The sequence below is a fragment of the Halichoerus grypus genome, chromosome 2, assembly GCF_964656455.1.
Source record: "Halichoerus grypus chromosome 2, mHalGry1.hap1.1, whole genome shotgun sequence".
Lineage (NCBI taxonomy): Eukaryota > Metazoa > Chordata > Mammalia > Carnivora > Phocidae > Halichoerus > Halichoerus grypus.
This window is the reverse complement of record NC_135713.1, coordinates 192,031,349-192,054,914: the sequence shown is the minus strand read 5'-3', so window position 1 is coordinate 192,054,914 and position 23,566 is coordinate 192,031,349. Positions and strand designations below refer to the sequence as shown.

Sequence of the window (23,566 nt, the reverse complement as noted above, 5' to 3'; positions counted from 1 at the left end):
CCGGGATGCCGGGTCCTGTGGCGTCCTTGGGAAACTGCACCTTGCCCCCTTCCACCCCAGAGCTGCTGGAGTCCGGGGCCATCCTGCCTCGCTGTGAGCCCCAGGAGGTGGTTGTGCCCTTTGTAGGGGGAAGGGAGGCTTGGGCCCCGGTGATTCTGGAAAAAGGGCTCGCTCCGAGGGGCGCGGTGCCCATCCTCGCCGAGCGAATAAAGGTAGTGTAAACAAAAGTGTGGTAAATAAAGGGTGGGACATAGGCGGGGGAGGGGCAGGCAGTTATTAACGGTGCGCGCGTCACGGGGCTGCCATAACGGTTCGGCTCCCGTTCGGGCGCGTGCTGATCCACTAGCATGGGTCGCTGCACCCCAGAGCCTCCGCGTGTCATGTCCCGGCTGCGCCTCTGGGCCCCACTGCTCCTCCGCACGTGGCAATCATTGTGGCTGCTGGTCCAAGCAGCTCAGCCTCCGGAGTGGGCCCTGGACCCTCCCCAGCTGACCTCCGACCTCCTGGGACCCACCGAGCCCTGGTCTTCACACTCCTCTGAATTCCCGCCCGAATCGCCCCAGGCCCTTACACCGCCAGCAGAGGGGTCCTCTGCTCCAGCCCAGATGTTGGCCCTGCCTAAGGAGTTGACTGAGACTTTGGTTCCGTTCCCGGACACGGATTCAGTTGGCAAGCTGCCCCCAGAGGCAGATCAGGATCTGAATGACAGGCTAACCCAGCTTGAAAGGCTCCCAGAGGTGGTTCCAAGGCTAGGTTGGGATCAGAATCCGACCATAGCTCCGCCTCCTCGACTCAAAAGTAAGATTAAAACTGTAGGTCTAGATCAGGCTGAAGATCACCAATCATTTGAAATACTTGTTCCACCTCTGGATAGTCACAGTTCAAAGCCAACAAAGTTTATTGTTTCACCCCCAAACCTGGAGAAAGATCTAGCTCAGCATCAAAGGCTTGCCAAAGTTGTTGGAACTCCAAACCAATTTGCAAATAAAGACCACCTACAACAACAGTTGCAGGATGGTTATTCAGATTCCAGTATGGATATCCTATATCCTGAGGTGAACTTACCAATGGATTTCCCAGGGGGATCGGATCAACCTCCAAAGCTCCCTGAGAAGGTTGAAATTCCTCCACTCCTGCAGGAGACCCCAAATCATCCAGAGTTGCCTGAGGAAGCTGAATTTTTTTTGCCTCAGGTGGAGGCCCAGGCCCAACATTCAGAGCCCCCTGAAGATATAGAAACATCTCCAATTAGGCAGGGGGCTCCATCTCCGCCTCCAGAGATTCTTAAGGAATCTGTAAACCCACAGGAGGCTCTAGCTGAGCCTTCAAGTACCCCTGAAGAAAACTTTCTTCAGTCCAGCAGAAAGCCTCAGCTCAACCGACAGAGGCCCCTGACAAAGTAGAACCTTCAACCCCTCAGGAGGCCTCAGCTCAACCGACAGAGGCCCCTGAGAAAGTAGAACCTTCGACCCCTCAGGAGGCCTCAGCTCAACCGACAGAGGCCCCTGAGGAAGTAGAACCTTCGACCCCTCAGGAGGCCTCAGCTCAACCGACAGAGGCCCCTGAGGAAGTAGAACCTTCGACCCCTCAGGAGGCCTCAGCTCAACCGACAGAGGCCCCTGAGGAAGTAGAACCTTCGACCCCTCAGGAGGCCCCAGCTCAACCTCCAGAGCCATCTAAGGAGATGGTACCTCAACCAATAGCACATGAGGTGAATGTGCCATCTCCAAGTAAGAATGAAGCTCAGTGGCCAAACTTCAATGTCACTGTTAAACCTGTGGATCTGGTACTTACTGTAACTCTAACTCAGCCTCCAGAGCGCACCGAGGAGGCTCAGCCTTCTCCAATCCAGCAGGAGGCCCCAGCTCAGCTTGTAGAGCGCCCCGAGGAGGCTGGGCCCACCCCAGTCCAGCCAGAAGCCCCGGCTCGGCCTGCAGAGCGCCCCGAGGAGGCTGGGCCCACCCCAGTCCAGCTGGAGGCCCCGGCTCGGCCTGCAGAGCGCCCCGAGGAGGCTGGACCTAGTCCAGTCCAACAGGAGGCCCCAACTCTAGTTCCAGAGTTTCCTATGGAGTATCTATTTCAAACTTCAGTAAGTGATGAGGTGATAAGTCAACCTATAAGCCACTATCCAACTTAGAGTTAGAGTTCAAGAAGAGGCAAAACTAACTTATGTTGTTTACAGCTGCCATATGATAGGTAAAACTACATTTAAAAAGAGAGGAAATTAGGGGTGCCTGGGTGGCTCAGTTGGTTAAGCATCCAACTCTTGACTTGGGCTCAGGTCATGATCTCAGGGTCGTGGGACAGGCCTCTTTGTAATTGAACTCTAACTCTATATAAATGGAATCATATTATATGTATTATTTTCTATGTTGCTTCTTTCATTCAACATTATCTTGTAAATTCATTATATTGTTGCATGTAGCTGAGGTTGGTTCATTTCAATGCCTAGTATTGCATGTCTTGCTACATGTGGCTACTGAATACTTGGGAGTAGCTAGTGTGACTGAGGAGCTGAATGTTTAATTTCAATTATTTTAAAATTTAAATTCAAAAACTGATACTCAACAGTTATTAGAAAATGTTTAAATATGTTTGCAACAATGTGGGTATGTGATGTTAGCTTTTCAACTGTAAATTTTATGAAATCTAAATACAGTCAAGTATTTCTGATAAAAAAAAATTAGTAGCCAAATTGAGATTTCAACTCCCCACTCTGTGGAGAGTCTGCTAGAGATTCTCTCTCTCCCTCTCCCTCTGCCCCTCCCTCTCTCTTTCAAATTAATAAATCTTTAAAAAAATAAAAAAAACCGAAAAGCAAGGAAATTGTTATTAAAGTCAGCATAGTGGTTACTTCTGGGGAATCAGAGAGAGGGTTGTGATTGGAAGGGGCACACTGGGGGCTTCTGGGATGCAGGCAGGGCTTTTTCTTGACATGAATGGTGTTACATGGGTATTTGCTTGATAATTATTAAACTGAACATTTATTAATGAACATTGTTTTAGTTCTCAAAAATAGTTTTTAGTCGGGGAGAAAAAAAAACGAACGGCTTTCTCTGCCACACTGCTATAGTTGTGTATGGGGCTTCCGAATAGAATTTGGGAAAAGAGAGGAGGAAATGGCAGTTCTGCCAGGGTTGTTGGCACCCAGAGCTGGGTTCTAGCAGAGACTTTGTGATCCAGAGAGTAGGCATTAAATATGCATTTTGGTGCAAAGAGTAGATAGGGGTGTGTGTGTGTATGACAGAGAGAGAGAGAGAGGGAGAGAGAGATGGAGAGAGATGGACACAAAGGAGTACATGAAAAGAAGGATTTGAATGGAAACAGAGCAGAGATCAGTACTCCTAAATTAAATAAGAATTAGTGTATTTACGGGGCACCATTACCCAAGTTTCCCCTCCCATATGGAAGTCAATCCTAGGTAGTAAATAGTTGTAGTTATTTTGCATTTTGATGCAAAAATAACCTTTTCATTTTTCAGAATTCTCAGTGAAAATAATTTGACCGAATTACATAAGGACTCATTTCAAGGCCTACTATCCCTCCAGTATTTGTAAGTTAATTAATCATTTATTATGACTTTTTAGTTATCTATAAAATAAATATGGGGTTCAAATTAGATAATCGCGACAATTTCTTCTAACAATAAAATTCTACAGTTCTGTAAGTCTGTAGGGCCCCAACCCATCTCTAGCATTAAATGTCTTCTATGCGTTTTCAGTTTTTTTAATTTTATATACAAGATATAGACAGAAAAAGACCCTACAGTTATAGAGCAAAAGGGGTAATGAGGTCTGAGCAATTATGGACACCCATATGTACCTTGTTTCCTACGTGTTCATATACCATCTGCTTACATTTATATTTAGTTTATGGCTCATGGATCAAATCCCGCCCATGGGCTGTCTTTATACAGCCTATGAGTTAAGAATGATTTTTACATTCTTAAAGGGCTATAAAAGAGAAAAGAAGAGGAAGAGAAGAATATGCAACAGAAACGGCATGTGGCCTGCAAAGCCCAAAATATTTACTATCTGGCTTTTACAGAAAAGGTTTTAAAAGTTGGTTTAATAAAATGAGAGGAATTAAAGTTAACCTCAAATTATCACCTACAGGACAAGAAAATATAGAACACTTAGATTAATTTGAATGCCATTAACGCAGAATTTTTTTAAAATTTAAGCTCAATTAAATATTTAAATATTAAATATTTAACTAAGCAGGTAAATTATGTAAGCAGTATGATCAAGTACATATTAAGTTACCAAGAGAACAGATTAAGGATTTCAGTGTGGGAATTCTTATACCAATATTAAAAATAGATGTTTAAAATGATGGTTAAGGGGTGCCTGGCTGGCTCAGTTGGTAGAGCAAGCGACTCTGGATCTCAGGGTTGTAGGTTCAAAACCCACATTGGGTATAGAGATTACTTGAGAAAAATAACCTCTTTTTAAAAAAAAGTAAAATAAGGGGCTCCTGGGTGGCTCAGTCGGTTAAGCATCTGCCTTCGGCTCAGGTCATGATCCCAGGACCCTGAGATCGAGTCCCTATCGAGCTCCTTGCTCAGCGGGGAGCCTGCTTCTCCCTCTGCCTGCCGCTACCTCAGCTTGTGCGTTCATCCATTCTCTCTCTCACAAATAAATAAATAAAATCTTTAAAAATAAAATAAAATGATGGTTAAGTGGTATAGTTAGAAATGTTTACGCTAAAGAAACATATCAGAAATGCCCCTAACTTCACAAATTACAAAATAAAATCTCTCCAGCCTCATTGTAAAGGAGGAAATGCTTGCATGGTATTTCTATGGATTTAGACATACAGGGATACTATATTCTTTGTTACGAAGGTTCAATTTTTATTCTTCTTTTAATTTTTTAAAAAGATTTTATTTATTTGTTTGACAGTGAGAGAGAGAGCATGAGCAGGGGGGAGGAGCAAGGGGAGAGGACTCCCCACTGAGCAGGGAGCCTGATGCGGGACAACGCAATCCCAGGACCTGTTAACTGTACAGATCCCAGGATCTGGTAACTGTGTGTAGGATGGATCATGACCTGAGCCGTAGTCAGACGCTTAACCAACTGAGCCACCCAGATGCCTGGTTCAATTTTTCTTCTTTGTCCATGGCATCCGGAGCTGTGTACGTCATTAATCCTTATTAATGATGCTCTTTAGCAAATAGATTCTTCTTGTAAATGTAGAAGGTTTAAGGGTAGTGGGTAAAAAGAGCCTGATATGATATTAAGAATAGTCTTTTAAATGATCAAACCTTCCAAGTCTTAGGAAACAGCCACTCTTGTATTGGTCTTCTTGGATACCTCTGCCATCTGGACTCCAAACCTTACAAACACAGTTTGGAAAAAAACAAATGAGATAAACTGCTCGATGGATTAGGTCCTTCATTACTTCTACTGTGAAATACTTTGTAAACCAATTACTTCATGTTAGCTGAAGTATTCTCATTCATTTAAAAAAATGTCAATCAAAAGCTAATATGACAGGCACTGTGCCCAGTATCATAGGCTCACAGATGGTTAACACAGGCTTCTGACCCTTGTAGGAACTCATGATCTCACAAGGAAAATAAACAGAAGCTCAAGCCATAATGTGTAAAGCACTAAGCGGACAAGGTGCCGGAGAGGTGCAGAAGAGGGAGCCATAAAGTCATAAAACTACATTTCTTTTAAAACAGTCATTTTGCTTCTGCTACTCATTACCCAGCTATTTGTTTATTTTATAAATATTTGAGTTTATGTCCCTGTGTCAGTTTTAAACATGGTAGGCAATGCAGATGAACACAACTAGTCCATAGTTTCAAGGAGTTTATGCTCAGTGGACATGGGATGCCAAAATAAGTATATTAAAAAGAAATTGGGGTGCCTGCCTGGCTGAGTCGGTAGAGCATGTGACTCTTGATCTAGGGATCATGAGTTCAAGCCCCTGGTTGGGCATGGAGCCTACTTAAAAATTTTTTAAAAAGAAGAAGGAGGAGGAGGAGGAGGAGAAGGAGGAGGAGGAGAAGGAGAAGGAGAAATGGATATGGGCAATGAGAGATAGAAGTTGTTTTTGGAACACAGATGAGGGAAAAAAGACTTCACGTTGGATCAGGGAAGCTACTAGAGCAATGCTGTTAGAACAGGACCTTGAAGAGCTATTGGGTATCATCAGACGGACATCTTGGGAAGAATAAGCTTGCAAAGGAGAATGGGAGAAAGGCCAAATGCAGGAATATCTTGTACCTGTAGAGTAGGAGGTTGGAGCCAGATCTTCTAGGATTTTGAAGGCCATGGATAGCATGCCAAGCTACTGGGTTATCACAGCAGTGCTCCAGGACAGACTTTAGCCTACAGCAGAGTCACCTGAAGGGCTTGTCAGAACACAGTTACTGATTACAGACTACTCAGTCCACAGTAGGGCTGAGAATTTGCATCTTGATTAAGTTCCCAAGTGATGCTGGTATTCGAGAACCACTTCGGGAGAATTAATCTGGTAACTGTGTGTAGGATGGATCAGAAAGGGAGAGACTGGATATGGCAATGGCCATCAGAAGACTAGGTGGAAAGTGAGGAACTAAGCTGGGATGAGTGGAAGTAAGAGGGTCAGCTATAATCAAGAATGGGTGTTTTCAAATAAAAATCCAGTACCATGTGGTTTTTATTGTTGTCTCACTACCTGCAACTGAAGCACTTAATAAATTCATGGACTATTAAGGCAGTGTGTGACCAAAAATGAATTTCTATTAATATGATAATATAATTCTGAGTTAGTTCAAAGTTATGTATTGATTAGAGGAGTGATTTCCTTTCAAGTTAAATGAAAGGATATCTTTTATTTCTTCTGCTATTGAATTGGCCTAGAAAAATAGAACTAAACCAAGAAGTTGTGCTAATGTGAGAATATCCCTTTTAATATTAGAAATTATAATTATAGGGGCGCCTGGGTGGCACAATTGGTTGAGCATCTGACTCTTGGTTTCAGCTCAGGTCATGATCTCAGGGTCCCGAAATGGAGCCCCGCATTGGGCTCTGTGCTCAGTGCGGGGTCTGCTTGGGATTCTCTCTCCCTCTCCCTCTGCCCCTCCTACTTGTGCTCTCTCTCGCTCGCTCGCTCACTCTCTTTCTCTGAAATAAATAAATAAATAAATCTTTTGAAAAAAGAATTTATAATTGTATGTGGAGATAAAAACTTTGACCTCATAATCTAGAAATTGATGAGACCACAAAAGATCCTCTAATCAATTCTCCTGCTCTCAGGAGAGATTCCTTCCAAGATCTATCAAGATCTATAGTTGTGGATTTTATTTATGAAGATCTTGAAGGTGAGACTCTTTTAAGAGAGGTGAGGACAGAGTAAGTAGAGTTAGGGGCTCTGGAAGGTTCAAAAAACAATTCCTGAGATTCAGAGTTTAGGCAAAAGCTACTTATTCAATACTATCATCCTACTCATTAGATATCTAATAGATAATTGAGGCAATATTTTCCTTTTACTTTTTCTAGAGATTTATCCTGCAATAAAATACAATTTATTGAAAGACGTACATTTGAAGCACTACCTTTTTTGCAGTTTATGTAAATTACAAATATAATTTCATTATACTTGGAATTTTTGTTAAACTTAATTGTAAGCCTCTTTGTTATAATCATTTTGAAATATGATTGAAATTTTATTAGTAGAAAGCTACTAAAATTATGTAGCAAATCTTTTCTGGCTGTAGCAAAGATTAGTGTGAGAATTTTATATAGATCAGACTGAATCATTCTAGAGCAGTGGTTCTCAACCGGGGTCATTTTGCACCCGGGTGACATTTGGCACTGTCTGGAAACGTTTATGGTTGTCAGACTGTAGATGAACTACTGGCATCTAGTGGGCAGAGGCTGCTAAACACCCCACAGTGCGCAGGACCGCCCCTCCTAACAAAGACGATCCAACCATAGATGTCAATAATGCTGATGTTGTGAAACATTTTTCTAGAGAAATAAAGATTACTTGACACAAGTATTTATAGAACACTGACTGATTTGTATCTAATGCACCACACGTATAAACATGAAAGTATAAATCTTTCGTGCAAGTTTTTTTCAAAAAGTAAGTATCTTCCATAGTGAGATTTCTTCAGTGTATGGAGAGAGTATTGAGGTTATGTTTCATCATATATAAATTGGAATCACTGCCAAAGGATAAATGTTCTGAAAGAATATCTTTTGTTCTTCTTTTGCTTGTGTCTTTTTTTTTTTTTTAGAAATCTTGGTTGCAATTTACTCACGGAACTGAGCTTTGGAACATTTCAGGCCTGGCATGGAATGCAGTTTTTACACAAAGTGTAAGTGAAATAGAAAATGAATACATGTAAAAAACAATAACTATGTGTAAAAACATCATACAGTTATTGGTTCGGTGGGTATAATAAGCCTAGTATGAACTCTGAAAAGTATGTCTTAAAATCTATTCATTTTTTCAAATGAGGAAACTAAGGTACAAAGAGGCCAAGAGACTTGTCTGTCTCATAAATGGCACACTCTGCTTTCTCTAGTACTCAGCTTTGGTGCGGGCAATAAAAGACCCCAAGCAAATAACACCCAAATCAGCATTATCCTGGGACTCCAGGACAATGATGCTTCTCCAATAGGTGCGTGGTCCTTGAAATTCCACTTTTGAATTTAACTTTGATTCCTGCTCATGTGCAAAGTTCCTAACTGCTTCAATACATGCAAAAAAAGCTTCAAAGAACTTAGTTTAGCATAATTTTGCATGTTTTTATTAGACAAGATTTCCCAAAGTAGATGAGGTTCAGGCCCCACAAGATCCTTGATTTACCCCTGGGTTTCAGATAACTATAACTCAGTAACTTCAGATAACTATAACTCAGATTCCTGCTCATGTGCAAAGTTCCTAACTGCTTCAATACATGCAAAAAAAGCTTCAAAGAACTCTAAGTTTAGAGTTCTCCAGGGAGCAAAAGTGTGTGTCCTTCCTCAGCCATCAGCTTCTTTTAAATGGTAAAGCAGAAAGAACTCCTGAAAACTTACCACAGGACACTTCTCTCCCCAGTCACCCGGAGCAAAAAGTATATACCTCTGAAGTAAATGATCTGGGGGCAATAGCAAGGTATGGAAAGGTATGGAGGTATGGAAAAAGATGTGTTTCTGCTAAGTTGGAGTGTGAAAAACGTTCATGAAGAAAATACATTGCTGTAGCCTAATTTCATATGCTTTCTTTCCTGGCTGTTCTTCAGTAAGAAGCGTGTTATTCCCTTTCAGCTGGAAAATTCCGTGATTTCTCTGTGACATAGCAAGTCATAAGTGGGTATGTTCAATGGCCTGAGTGGGATTTTAGACACAAGGTGAAGATCCTCCTCTAACCCTGACTTTGGAAAAGACTATCTTACCTGTCTCGTGGTTCAGAAATACAATTTCACACAGTTTATTTTAGAATAGATGAAGGTGTTGAGGGTGTGTCTGGAGCTGAGTAACTGTTGCCGCCGATGTCCATCTGCAGTGGCCTCCTCTCTCCTCTCATTAATTTGCTGATGCCTCACTTGGGGAAGGAGTCCTCAGGGTCAGTTTTTTGTTTTGCCAGCACACCAGAGAACAGGCTCATTGGGTTTCTCCACCAAGAGGTATACCGTCTCAGACTCACCACCTTTACTAAGCACTCTCTAACACCAAGAGTCTCTTACGAGAGTCTGCATTTCATTATAGTTAGGTGGGCAACATAGGAAAAAATCGGGTGGAATCAGTTGATAAAAATTAATGGAGTCACTGAAAAACATTCACTGAGTGCCATGCCCACCATATGTTGACACTGTACTAAGTACTGGGGGTGCAAAGAAGAACGGGACAGGGACTGCTCCCAAGAAACTTTCATACCAGAAGGAGGAAGATGGGTGTTGAGGGGAAGGCACACGGGAGTCCTGCGGGCATCTGTACAGCAGGGTCCCAAGGTGGGGGGGTGACAAAGTAGGCAATGGGTTGCGGGATAGGAAAGATTCGTAATGGATGAGGCAACAACTTGTTTGTGTTGAGTTTCTGCGTGCATCTTAAATGACAGAAAAAGGTAATTAAAGAACCAGAGCTAGCTGGCGTTGAAAATCAATTCATACACATGTCACATGATTTGAATAGAGCTGCACTACTGAAACTAATTCACGGTTCCTTCCGAAAGAAATCACAGTATAGTAAGTGTGTACTGGGGGCGAGGCTCCTTCTTTGTTTGGAGCCACATTTTTCTAATAGACAAAGCTAGTCTGCTTCGGGAAATGTTTGCCATAGTGAGATATAGACTTTATTGCATCTCTTTTCAAAGGCAAGTTGCCAAGGGAAGGTGCTACCCCTTGAATTAAGTCATGTTATTACCTATGTGACATATTACCGGGGTGTTTATAAGTTGAAACGATACTTTCTCTGGCATTAACTTAGTTTGTAAAACTTAGAGGCCCCAGCTGAGGTGGATTTATCTTGAACTTACGCTTCAGGGCTCCTTGCTTACACAGGCCCCTTCCAAGGTCTTGGGAGAGGGTCCTAGCAATTTTTTGTATTCATAATTTTGCATGTTTTTATTAGACAGGATTTCCCAAAGTAGATGAGGTTCAGGCCCCACAAGATCCTTGATTTACCCCTGGGTTTCAGATAACTATAACTCAGTAAGTTTCCTGCATGAAGCCTCTAAGTTATTGATAAATACAGAGTGAACTAGTTAGCAGCGTGGTAAAGTGTATTTTGAGTGGGCATGGCACTTGGTGAATGTTTTTCAGTGAATCCATTAATTTTTATCAACTGATTCCACCCGATTTCTTCCTACGTTTCCCACCTAACTATAATGAAATTCAGGCTCTCGTAAGAGACTCTTGGTGTTATAGAGTGCTTAGTAAAGGTGGTGAGTTTGAGACGTTATACCTCTTGGTGGAGAAACCCAATGAGCCTGTTCTCTGGTGTGCTGGCAAAACAGAAAACTGAAATCCAGCTCAAAGACATTCCAAGAGCTTATTAATAAGGTACCACTTTCGGGGTTTTTTGTTACATTTTGTTTTAATAAGGTACCACTTTTTGAATGGTAGTAATAATCATATCTCTTTCAGATGAAATCAGGAATGAAATATATTATGGAAAACCAGCAGTGGTTGATAATCCTAAATGTTAAGTATACTTTTTTTTCTGACTTTAAAGTGCTTCTCCTTCATTCACCTACACAGGTCCAAACTGATGGCTTATTTTTTAAAATTCTTTTAGTCACTTCATTGGTTCTAACAATACAAGCTCCATGATTTTAGAAACTGAAGGACTCTGCAATATAGAAGGGTTCTACCTGATCCACATAGAGCACATCCACATGCTGGCTTGTCTGTGGTGCATCAGTGTTGTGCCAAGAACATAAGCACTAAGAGAGAATGAGGAAAATCTAAGCCTTATCCCTACTGAATTATTTACCCCACTATTGAGAATACCATTGAGGTAGTTGTGGCCACACGGTGAAGGCAAATCGAGCTGCAGTCACAGAGACACCCTAATGCTCCCCCGTCATCCAGCATCGGTTTCCTTTAGACGGCTGTGTGCACACACAAGTGTATACACTGCAGGGTATCGTCATCACTTTTTGCTATGTACTGGAAATCCTGGCAGCTTCTTCTCCGATTCAGAAAGGCATAAACATTCAGGATGAAAATAATAACTCGGGTCTGTCCTTTGAGGGAACTTCGGGTGGCTGTTTTATTATTTTCTATTTGTAATAGTTCAAAAGGTTTGAGATAGTCCTACCCAGCAACTACCATACTTTCCTTCTCCCAGCCGCATCCCTTCTTCCCACATATCTAACAACATATCTTCTTTCTCTTGGAAGCAGAGTAGTTCTTCCTCTGCCCCTTAACATTTCTTTATGACCTATCTCTAGTAGGCGCTTACTGTGTTTCAGGCACTAGGCTAGGGACCTTTACGTATTGTACAAGCAAGATAGTGTGCCCAACACTCTCAGATAGTGCCTGGCACATGGAAAATGCTCAATACATGCTCTCTCACACTGTATCTCATTTTCATGTTTCCAACAGCTCTTGCAATGTAGATATCGTTATCCCCACTTTGGGGATGAGGAAATTGAAACTCGGAGACGTTGGGTCACTTGCCTAGGTTCACACTGTTAACAAGTGGCAGAACCGCCTAGGAGCTTTGCAAGTAAGGCAACTCCGCATTCCCTTGGACTAGGAGCTGAATGATGACTATTTGGTGTTTTGTGCATCGTCTCTTGGAGTTGGTTTCTAACTGGAATAGGACCTTTTGGGGAAGAGAGCTCCTTTTCCCCACGACAGTCGCATGCTTCTGGAGCTCCTGGCCATGCCACCTCTGGGCATCCCCAGATTTTCTGCTCACTGCCCAGTGCAAATGTAACATCATTATTACTAGGCACCTACTCTGTGCCCAGCCTTATGTGAGGTGCTTTGCACATGCTCTTTCATTTAATCCTCAAATTGCCTTATGAAGTAAATGGTGCTAAGTGAGACTCAGAGATGTTTGTTACTCCAGTCACTTCACCAGGATGTCACAGCCAGAATTCAAACCTAGGTCTTCCTGATTCCAGAGGCCCTTGCTTCTTCTGCTGTTCCTCACTGCCAGGAACTCTTCTTCAAAGCTATTCTCAGAACTTTGATTAAAATATGGGCCCACAATTTCAGATCCTTTAGACTTCGCCCTCCCCTCCCACCCGAGAAAGGATTTACGTCATGAAATTAGATGTCTTGTATTGAGGAGCTTCACATGGGGAGTCATGTTCTCGTGGCTCATGGACCTATGTAGATGAATAGAGGAAAGGGGTTACTCCATCCCCAAGTACTTCAAACATACTGGAACAGGTTCTAGGTCACTCTGCTTACTTCTTGGACTGCCTTCCTCCAAAGAGCCAGTTTTCCCTGCCTGCCTTGGGATTCTAGCATAGATAGTTTGGAGTTGGTCCTATTTTAAATTTATTTTCACTGCCTGCTTTGGACATTTTTTCAGCTAAACCTGTTAGGATTTCAGTACATTCAGGACAGTGATGACATGCTTCAGTCCTCAATTCTTCTCTGTCTCCTCAGTTAATAGAAAGGAAACGTAGCCCTTCTGTCTGGACCTGTATAGAAGAATTTGGAGAAAAAAAAATAACAGCTAAGAAATGTTCCCTTATTTTGTGAGCTACCTTTAATCTGTCCCGTTGTTCTACAGCAAAAGGCTTTTGCAAAAATACTTGAGTTTTCCTCTTCAAGTAAGGTATATTTTTAAAAATCATTTAGAAGCCCGTGAATATCAAAAAGCTGATGGACTAGGAGTCAGCACACCTTTTATCGGTAAAATGAGGGAATTGAACTGAAAGGGAAATGGTCTCTAGTGTGATGTCCTCAGTGCATCTAAAACCATTCGTTTTGTGATTTGTAGAAAAACGGTTACTGTGGAGTCCCCCACATGTAAACTGTTGAGTCAGTTCTCATTCTGTCCGCCCCCCAGGCACAGCTTTCATGAAGAAAAGACAGCACAAAAGACAGGAGGAGGAAATAGGATAATTTAGAGTGGCCCTATATTTTGGTTTCACTAGGGATAAACGCAGGATGTTAATCTCAGTAGGACAAGGGCTGTCTGGTTAAGAGGAAACACTGAGCTGATGGATACAAGGCCATGGGTGAGCACCCAGGAAAGAGTGGAGGGTTAGAGAACTGAGATAATTTGGGGGGAAGGATAACTAATTGCTAAATTGTTTTGGCTACATAATGCCTTATAGTCATTTTTAAAACAGAGAAAGATGCACAGGTGGAGGAACTCACTTGCACAGAGCCCACCAATGAGCTTATAGATTTTAATGCCAATTTTTTTTTCAAAGCAAAGGACATTCAAAGCCTCAAAGTTGAGGAACTGTGCTTAACCAGACATGTGACACTCACATTCTTCCTCTTTGTAACTAGTGTTACAAATCCAACATGTTAATGGTACTGAAAAAAATCTAGAAGAATGGGCTAGAATAAGAAGAATAGGGGAGTTTCCAAGGCAAGAACAAAAATGCATGGTTCTTCCCACCCCCCACCCCCACCACCCCCCCCCCCGCTGCCCCCCGAACCCCCGCCCCCGCCCAGAAAAAGCATGGCTCCCAGCCTCACCATTGGCACCCTCTGACCTCCGTTGTGGAAGAGTCTGAGTCTTTACTCCTCTTTTCTCCACCTACCAACATATTTGGTCTTCTGACAACTGGTGCTCTATTTATCACAATATGGTTCTTTTTTTTAATGGAGATATAATCCACATAATATAATATACAACATTATAAAGTATACAGTCCAATGGTATACTTTGACAGACAATAGTCAGCATTAATGCCAGGGAATTTCCATCAGCCCCAAAAAGAAATACCATACCCATCACCTGTGACTCCCCATTCTCCCTTCCTCCCAGGCCCTGGCAACAACTAATTTACCTTCTGTCCCTGTAGATTTGCCCATTCTGGACATTTCATAGAAATGTGTGTCTAGCTTCTTTCACACAGCATGTTAGCTTCGAGGTTCATCCATGTTGTAGCATGTCTCAGTACTTCATTCATTTTTAAGGCTGAATAATATTCCCTTGTATACATACATCACATTTTGTTCATTCCTCAGTTATGAGACATTTGAATTGTTTCCACTTTTTGGCTATTATCAATAATGCTGCTGTGAGTATTCACATACAAGTTTTTGTGTGGACACATGTTTTTAATTCTCTTGGGTACATACCTAGAAGTGGAATTGCTGGGTGATGTGGTAACTCTATGTTTAACCCTTTTGAGGAACTGCCAAACTGTTTTCCACAGGTGACTACACCATTTTATGTTTCCACCAATGTATGAAGGTTCCAGTTTCTCCATAATCTTGCTACCACTTATCGTTGTCTGTTTGTTTGGTTATAGCCATCTTGGTGAGTGTAAAGTAATATCTCATTATAGCCTTGATTTGTACTTGCCTAATGACTTAAGACATCAAACATCTTTTCATGTGCTTATTGGCCATTTGTGTATTTTCTTTGGAGAAACATCTCTTCAAATCCTTTGCCCATTTAAAAATTTGATTATTTGTCTTTTTATTGAGTTGTAAGAGTTCTTTATATTCTGGATATTCTGAATACTAGACTTTTATCAGACATATGATTTGTAAATGTTCTCTCCCATTCTGTGAGTTGTCTTTCACTTTTGTGATAATGTCCTTTGAAGCACAAAAGTCTGTTTTTTTATAAAGTCCGATTTATTTATTTTGCCTTTGGCTATTTGTGCTTTTGGTGTCATGTCGAAGAAGCTGTTGCTTGATCCAAGGTCAGAAAGATTCCTAGTTTTATAACTTGAGCTCTTGCATTTAGGTAGTTGGTCCATTTCGAGTTAATTTTTATATATGGTATGAAGTGTAAGAATCCAACCACATTATTCTGTATGTGGGTATACAGTTGCCCCAGCACCATTTGGAGAGACCAGTCTTCCCACAATGAATTGTTTTGGCATCCTTGTTGAAAATTAATAGACCATAAATGTGAGTATTTATTCCTGGACAGTCAGTTCTGTTCCATCGATTTATATGTCTATTCTTTTTTTTTTTAAGATTTTATTTATTTATTTGACAGAGAGACACAGCGAGAGAGGGAACACAAGCAGGGGGAGTGGGAGAAGGAGAAGCAGGCTTCCCGCTGAGCAGGGAGCCCGATGCGGGGCTCGATCCCAGGACCCTGGGATCATGACCTGAGCCGAAGGCAGACGCTTAACGACTGAGCCACGCAGGCGCCCCTATGTGTCTATTCTTATGCCAGTATCCCACTATGATTACTGTAGCTTTGAATTGGGTTTTGAAACCAGGGCACATGAGTCTTTCCACTTTGTTCTTCCTTATCAAGATTGTTTGGGCTATTCTGGGTCCCTTGATTTGACGTATGAATTTTAGAATAAACTTGCCAATTTCTGGAAAGAAGTCAGCTGCGATTTGGATAGGGAATGTGCTGAAACCATAGTTCAGTTTGGGGCATAGTGCCATTTTAACAATACTTTCTTCTAATCCATGAACGTGGCGTATCTTTCCATTTATTTTGATGTTCTTTAATTTCTTTCAACAATGTTTTATAGTTTTCAGTGTAGTCTTGTACTTCTTTGGTTAATTTTTTCCTAAGTATTTTATTCTTTTTAATATTGTTATACATGGAATTGTTTTCTTAATTTCATTTTGGACTACTCATTGCTAGTGTATAGAAATACAGCTAATTTTTACACATTGATCTTGTATCCTGCAACCTTGCTGACCCCATGTATTAGTGCTAAGTTTTTTCCTACATTCCTAGGAATATGTCTTGTGGTCTTCTGGTTTCCCAGGAATATGTTGAAGCATTTCAAAGTCTCTGTGGACATCTTATTTCTCAGCTTTTTCCTTTTAAGATTTTTGGTTAAGCTATTTTTTTGTCCCGCCTGTTAATCCATTGCCTCACACGACCACCAGGATAAAACATTTACCTGTAATTGTTTTTTAAAAATGCCCCTTGAGAAGAAGAGGCTTTTAGCATTGTGCAGCTCTCAGTGAGGTCAAAGACAAGCTTTTCAAGCGAGGTTTTCCAGGGAACCCACTATACAGGTAAAACAATGACAGTTCTTTGAAAATGAGGCTTTAAAAGAGCCAAACTGTGGAAAGAGCCGAGACGCCCTTCAACAGATGAATGGATAAAGAAGATGTGGTCCATATATACAATGGAATATTACTCAGCCATCAGAAAAGATGAATACCCAACTTTTACATCAACATGGATGGGACTGGAGGAGATTTGCTAAGTGAAATAAGTCAAGCAGAGAAAGTCAATTATCATACGGTTTCACTTATTTGTGGAACATAAGGAATAACATGGAGGACATTAGGAGAAGGAAGGGAAAAATGGGGGCGGGGGGATTGGAGGGAGAGATGAACCATGAGAGACTATGGACTCTGAGAAACAAACAGGGTTTTAGAGGGGAGGGGAGAGGGGGGGTTGGTTAGCCCAGTGATGGTTATTAAGGAGGGCACGTACTGCATGGAGCACTGGGTGTTATACGAAAATGATAGATCGTGGATCACCACATCAAAAACCAATGATGTATTGTATGGTGACTAACGTAACATAATAAAATTTAAAAAGAGAAAATGAGGCTTTAAGGAACTCCAGCTCCATTTTGCTCCCCTGGGATGTGGGCTATTTTTCAAGGCAACCATCAGGATAGAGAGCAGAGGTCTAGGACAAGTTAAAACAACAGAGCTCACTGTTCTTACAGAAATTAGTTTTTATTTAATAAATGCTCTCTGGGTTGCTGCAAGCCCATTGGTTAAATTTTCCAAACTTCTAACAAAGTTAATTCTGACCATTTTTGCCAGTTTTTGTCATTGTTGTTGTTGCTTTTATGAGAGATGAATTTTCAGATGTCCTCACTTTCCCATTTTAGCTGATTTGCCTATAACATGGTTTTTTAAATCTCTAAAGTCTCAATGACCATTGGCTAATTAAACACTTAATCATGTGAGATGATTAGAGAAAAGGAATAAAAATAGAAAATGTATTTCTCAGAGAAGCTCTCCCAGATGGAGAGATGAAGTTCAACAAAGTATTTCTATATTTAGTGCTCTCAAAGTTAAGTTTAAGGTAACAGCTATTTTGAAATCCCCTTTTCTTCATACGAGTTAAACACAGGCTTTGAAGTCAAAACTGATTTCAAATTCCAGCTCTGCTTCTGACTCTCCTGACAATCTAGGACAAATTACATAACCTCTCTGTACCTCAGTTTCCTCATTTGTAAAACGGGGTAATGATCATATCTATCACATAAGGTTATTGTGAGGATTAAATGTGAAATGCTGATCACAGATGCCTTACAGTCCAATAGTATTGGTTGTGATGATTATCTTTCTAATATTTGGCAAAAGTACAGTAATGATTCTTGAGTATAGTCAACCTCAAGGAAGATTTTCTTTTCTTTCTTCCTATTTCTTTTACCTTTTTTGTTTTTAAAGCATTGAGAAGAAAATGTATTCAACATTTTGGAATAAAAACTTGTGTCAAAGAATGAAAAAATGTTATTTATTTATTCGACAAACATTCATTAAATAACTAGTAAATAACAAGCACTATGTCAGGCACAGGGACAATGACAATCAAGTATGGTCCCTGCCCTCAAGGAGCCGACAGTCCAGGAGACTGACAAGGAAACAGGTGATTACATGCCATGACAAAGGCTGTGATACAAGGATACACGGAACATGTGGCGGGATATAGCTTTCACCAGTTCCTCCTACATTTAGCCCCTATTGTTTGGCTCCAAAACTGAGGAATTGGTCCTCTTTTTGTCTTTCACTGCGTGGTTTAAACTGTGGAATTTTTTAAATTTCTAGAGATAAGAGAAAAACACCTTAAATCATGGAGGACACTAGAAATGGTGTTTCCTACAGAGCCAGGGCTTCCTACTAGTGTAGTCACTTCTGGGGTTTTCAACCTGAAAAGTTCTTTGGCATAGTTTTTCTTTGCCGTCCACTTAAAAAAAAAGTTTTTTCTCTTTCCCACTTTATCATTCAGAGACCTGGGTAGTTCCCAAAGGAAGACTGCTTTACAGATTTATAGGCAAAGGCAGAAAATGATTACTTTTAACCTTCAAGTCCCATACCAAAAAAAATGAACATAAACTTTCATGGTAGTTATTGAAAATGCAGATAATTTTAATTCCATTGCATTTTTCAGAATTCTCAATCATAACCCTCTGACAACTGTTGAAGATTCGTATCTTTTTAAATTGCCGGCATTAAAATATTTGTAAGTATTACAACAATCTCATGGCTCATGAGATGATTTCTGCTGTTTTTTAAAGATTAAGTATTTTGCATTTTGGTTAAAAAGTCATAATTTAAATTTTAACTGGGTTATTGAAATAAGAATTATTGGCAAAGAAACAATGTATATGGGCAAGACAGCCTGCAGAGGAAGAAAGCAGTATTGAAGAACACATACAGATATGGAACATGCAGATGTATGCAGAAATATCATTTATCATGTATGTAGAAATATCATTTGTCTCAAAAAGCAAAGTGGAATAAGATGTACATTATTTTAAAAAAAAGATTAATCAAGAGAGGTGGATGCAATTGAGAATGAGAAGTAGGATAATGGTAAAAAGAGATTGTCCTGTTCATCACCAAGGTGATAAATTGGATGATGCACATAAATTTAAATTTCTTCAATAAAAGTTCTCTGAACTTATTGTCCATAGCAAGTTAACTCTTGAGCTGGCTTGACGGAATTTAACTAATCACATGTTGTTAAGTCTCTTTTTAAGTATAGAATTTTTGTCTTTGGTATCATTCATGTTTGGACTTTCTCCTTCAGAGACATGGGAACAACACAGGTGTCACTTCCAACAATTGAGAGCATCCTCATGATGACCCTTGAATTGGAAAAACTGTAAGTTGATTTTTCTTATGTTTATTTTCACTTAGTTGTTTATGTTTGTTTGATTCTTTTCTTAAGTCAGATTTATTGAGGTATAATTTTCATTTAATAAAATTTACTCTTTTTAGGTATACAGTTTGATGAGTTTTGGCAAACATATAGCTACGTAACCACCACCACATTTGAGATCTAGAACATTTTTGTTTGCACTCAATCCCCTTTTCCCACCATCAGCCCCTGGCAGCCACCAGCCTCATTTTTGTCCCTATAGTTTTGCCTTTTCCACCATGTCTTATAAATGAAATCATACAGTATGTAGTCTTTTGTGATTGGCTCCTCTCACTCAGCATAATCCTTTTGAGATTCATCAAGGTTGTTGCATCTATCTGCAATTCATTCCTTTTTATTGCTGAGTAGTATTCCAGTTGTATGGATACACCAGTCTGTTTATGCATTCATCAGTTAATGGACATTTGAGTTGTTCTTAGTTTTTTGTCTATTATGAATAAATCTGCTAAAAGCAGTCACATGCAGGTCTTTGCGTGAGCATATGTTTTCATTTTGGGGGAGGTAAAATACTTAATGGTAGGATTGCTACATCATATGCTAAGTGTATATTTAACTTTTTAAGAAACCGCTTACCTGGGGGCACCTGGGTGGGTCAGTCGGTTAAGTGTTCGACTCTTGATATTGGCTTAGATCATGATCTCAGGGTCGTGAGATCAAGCTCCCAGTTGGGCTCCACGCTGAATGTGGAGCCTGCTTAAGATCCTCTCTCTCCCTATTCCTCTCCCTGCACCTCCCCACCCCCGGCTCATACGCACCCACGTGTGTGCTCTCTCTAAAAAAAGAAACAAACAAACAAAAAACACAAAAAAAAACCTGCTTACCTGTTTTTAAAATGGATGTACCTTTTTGCATTCCAACCAGCAGTGTATGAGATCTTCACCTTGTATTTCAGTTAAAAAAATTTTTTAGGGCGCCTGGGTGGCTCAGTTGGTTAAGCGGCTGCCTTCGGCTCAGGTCATGATCCTGGAGTCCCGGGATCGAGTTCCATATCGGGCTCCCTGCTCAGCAGGGGGTCTGCTTCTCCCTCTGCCCTCTTCCCTCTCGTGCTCTCTGTCTCTCATTCTCTCTCTCTCAAATAAATAAATAAAATCTTTAAAAAAAAATTTTTTTTAGACTTTCTTATAGGTATGTATGTAGGCTGTATCTCATTGTGGCTTTAATTTGCATTTCTCTAATAGCTCATGATGTTGAGTGTCTATTCATGTACAGATACCTTTTTTTTTTTTTAATTGCAGGAGAACCAGTTTATTTTTTTTTTAAGATTTTTATTTATATATTTGACAGAGAGAGAGAGAGACAGCGAGAGAGGGAACACAAGCAAGGGGAGTGTGAGAGGGGAAGCAGGCTTCCCGCTGACCAGGGAGCGCAATGCGGGGCTCGATCCCAGGATCCTGGGATCATGACCTGAGTCAAAGGCAGCTGCTTTAACCACTGAGCCACCCAGGCACCCCATGTACAGATACCTTTTTAAATGATGTGTCCTTCAAATCCATTTTTTCTTTTCCTTTTCTTTTTTTTTAAGATTTATTTATTTATCTTAGACAAAGAGAGAGAGAGTGAGTGAGTGTGGTTGGGGGAGAGGCTGACGGAGATAGAGAGAGAGAATCTCAAGCAGACTCCCCGCCAAGCATGGAGCCTGACTCAGGGCTCAATCCCACAAGCCTGAAACCATAACCTGAGCCAAAATCAAGAGTCGGACACTCAACAGACTGAGCCACCCTGGCACCCCCAAATCCATTTTTTAATTGGATACATATTATTGAGTTTTAAGAGTATGTTCTATATTCTGGAAAAAGTCCTTTCTCTCAGATAGGTGTTCAGCAAATTTCTCCCAGGTTGTGGTTTGTCTTCATTCTGTTCTATCTCTGAAGACCAGAAGTTTTTAATTTTTAAATTTTGATGCACTCACCTATTTCACCTATCCTCCCACCCCCTGTCCTCTCTGGTATCCATCAGTTTGTTCCCTATAATTAAGAGTCTGTTCCTTCATTTGTCTCTCTCTTTCTCGATTCGTCTCTCTCTTTCTTGCTCTTTTTTTCCCTTTGCTCATTTTTTTTGTTTCTTAAATTTCACATGAGTGAAATCATATGGTATTTGACTTTCTCTGACTGACTTACTTCACTTACATTGTACTCTCTAGCTCCATCCATGTTGTTGCAGATGGCAAGAGTTCATTCTTTTTTATGGCTGAATAATATTCCATAATTTATATATATGAATCTCTTCTTTATCCATTTATCTATCAATGGACACTTAGGTTACTTCCATAATTTGGCTATTATAAATAATGCTGCAATAAACACAGAGGTGCGTGTATCCCTTTGAATTAGTGTTTTTGTATTCTTTGGTTAAATACCCAGAAGTACAATTACTGGGTCATAGAGTAGTTCTATTTTTAATTTTGCAGAGATTTATTTTTTTATTTTTTATTTTTTTTTAAGATTTATTTATTTGCGAGAGAGAGAATGAGAGACAGAGAGCACGAGAGGGAGGAGGGTCAGAGGGAGAAGCAGACTCCCCGCCGAGCAGGGAGCCCGATGCGGGACTCGATCCCGGGACTCCAGGATCATGACCTGAGCCGAAGGCAGTTGCCTAACCAACTGAGCCACCCAGGCGCCCCTATTTTTAATTTTGTGAGGAACCTCCATACTGTCTTCCTCAGTGGCTGCATCAGTTTGCGTTCCCACCAACAGTGCATAAGGTTCCTATTTCTCCATATCCTCACTAGAATTTGTTGTTTGTGTTTTTTATTTTAGCCATTCTGACAGATGTGAGGTTGATATCTCATTGTGGTTTTGATTTGCATTTTCCTGATGATGAGTGATGTTGAGCATCTTTTCATGTGTCTGTTGGCCCCATCTGTAGGTCTTCTTTTAAAAAGAAAAAGATTTTATTTATTTATTTGGGAGAGAGCACAAGCGGGGGGAGAGGCAGAGGGAGAGGGAGAAGCAGACTCCCCACTGAGCAGGGAGCACTATGTGGGGCTCGATTCCAGGACCCTGAGATCATGACCTGAGCTGAAGGCGGACGTTTAATCGACTGAACCACCCAGGTGCCTCTGTGTGTCCTCTTTGGAGAAATGTCTGTTCATGTCTTCTGCCCATTTTAAATTGGATTATTTGGGGGGGTTTTTTTGGTGTTGAGTTGTATAAATTCTTTATATATTTTGGATACTAAACCTTTATTGAATATGTCACTTGCAAATATCTTCTCCCATTCAGTAGGTTGTCTTTTAGTTTTGTTGATTGTTTCCTCTACTATGCAGAAGCTTTTTATTTTGATGTAGTCCCAATAGTTTACTTTTGCTTTTGTTCCCCTTGCCTCAGGAGACATATTTAGAAAGATGTTGTTAAAGCCAATCCCAGAGAAATTACTGCCTGTGCTCTCTTCTAGGATTTTTATGGTTTTCGGTCTCACATTTAGGTCCTTAATCCATTTTGAGTTTACTTTTGTATATGGTGTAAGAAAGTGGTCCAGTTTCATTCTCTTGCACATAGTTGTCCAGTTTTCCCAACAACATTTTTTGAAGAGACTGTCTTTCTCATTGCATATTCTTGCTTCCTTTGTGGAAGATTAATTGACCATATAATTGTAAGTTTGCTTCTGGGCTTCCTATTCTGTTCCATTGATCTATGTGTCTGTTTTTGTGCCAGTACCATACTGTTTTGATTACTACAGCTACGTAATATAACTTGAATTGTGGAATTGTGACATCTCCAGTTTTGTTTTTCTTTTTCAAGATTGCTTTGGTTATTCAGGGTCTTTTGTGGTTCATACAAATTTTATGATGGTTTGTTCTAGTTCTGTGAAAAATGCTATTGGAATTTTGATAGGGATTGTATTAAATCTGTAGATTGCTTTGGGTAGTACTCATAGATCTGCTTTCTGTTACTAAAAATTAGTTTGCATTTTCTAGAATGTTATATAAATGGAATCATGTGGTAAGTACTCTTTTCTAACTGGCTTCTTTCATTCATCATAATTATTTTGATTCATCCATGTTGTTATGTATATCAATAATTCATTTTTATTGCTGAATAGTATTCCATTATATGGATATGCCACAATTTATCTGCTCACCATTGATGAAC

At 40.5% G+C, this 23,566-nt stretch overlaps 2 protein-coding genes across 2 annotated transcripts in view; both read left to right on the top strand.

Moving 5' to 3' along the window:
• Positions 1-10: 10 nt before the first annotated feature.
• LOC144380924 (leucine-rich repeat-containing protein 37B-like) lies at positions 11-1,403 on the top strand. Its single transcript, XM_078066383.1, has one exon. It carries the CDS (start codon positions 348-350, stop codon positions 1,401-1,403), a length of 1,056 nt encoding a protein of 351 aa, XP_077922509.1. The 5' UTR covers positions 11-347.
• A 281-nt stretch (positions 1,404-1,684) lies between these two features.
• The window catches only part of LOC118542730 (leucine-rich repeat-containing protein 37A2-like), a 39,563-nt gene continuing 17,681 nt past the window's right edge, over positions 1,685-23,566 (top strand). Inside the window, exons 1-7 of the mRNA XM_078066382.1 lie at positions 1,685-2,089; positions 2,183-2,196; positions 3,482-3,553; positions 7,494-7,565; positions 8,237-8,317; positions 18,702-18,773; positions 19,344-19,418. Of these exons, the coding sequence (XP_077922508.1) occupies positions 1,685-2,089; positions 2,183-2,196; positions 3,482-3,553; positions 7,494-7,565; positions 8,237-8,317; positions 18,702-18,773; positions 19,344-19,418 (791 nt within the window). The remainder of the gene's footprint in view (positions 2,090-2,182; positions 2,197-3,481; positions 3,554-7,493; positions 7,566-8,236; positions 8,318-18,701; positions 18,774-19,343; positions 19,419-23,566) is intronic.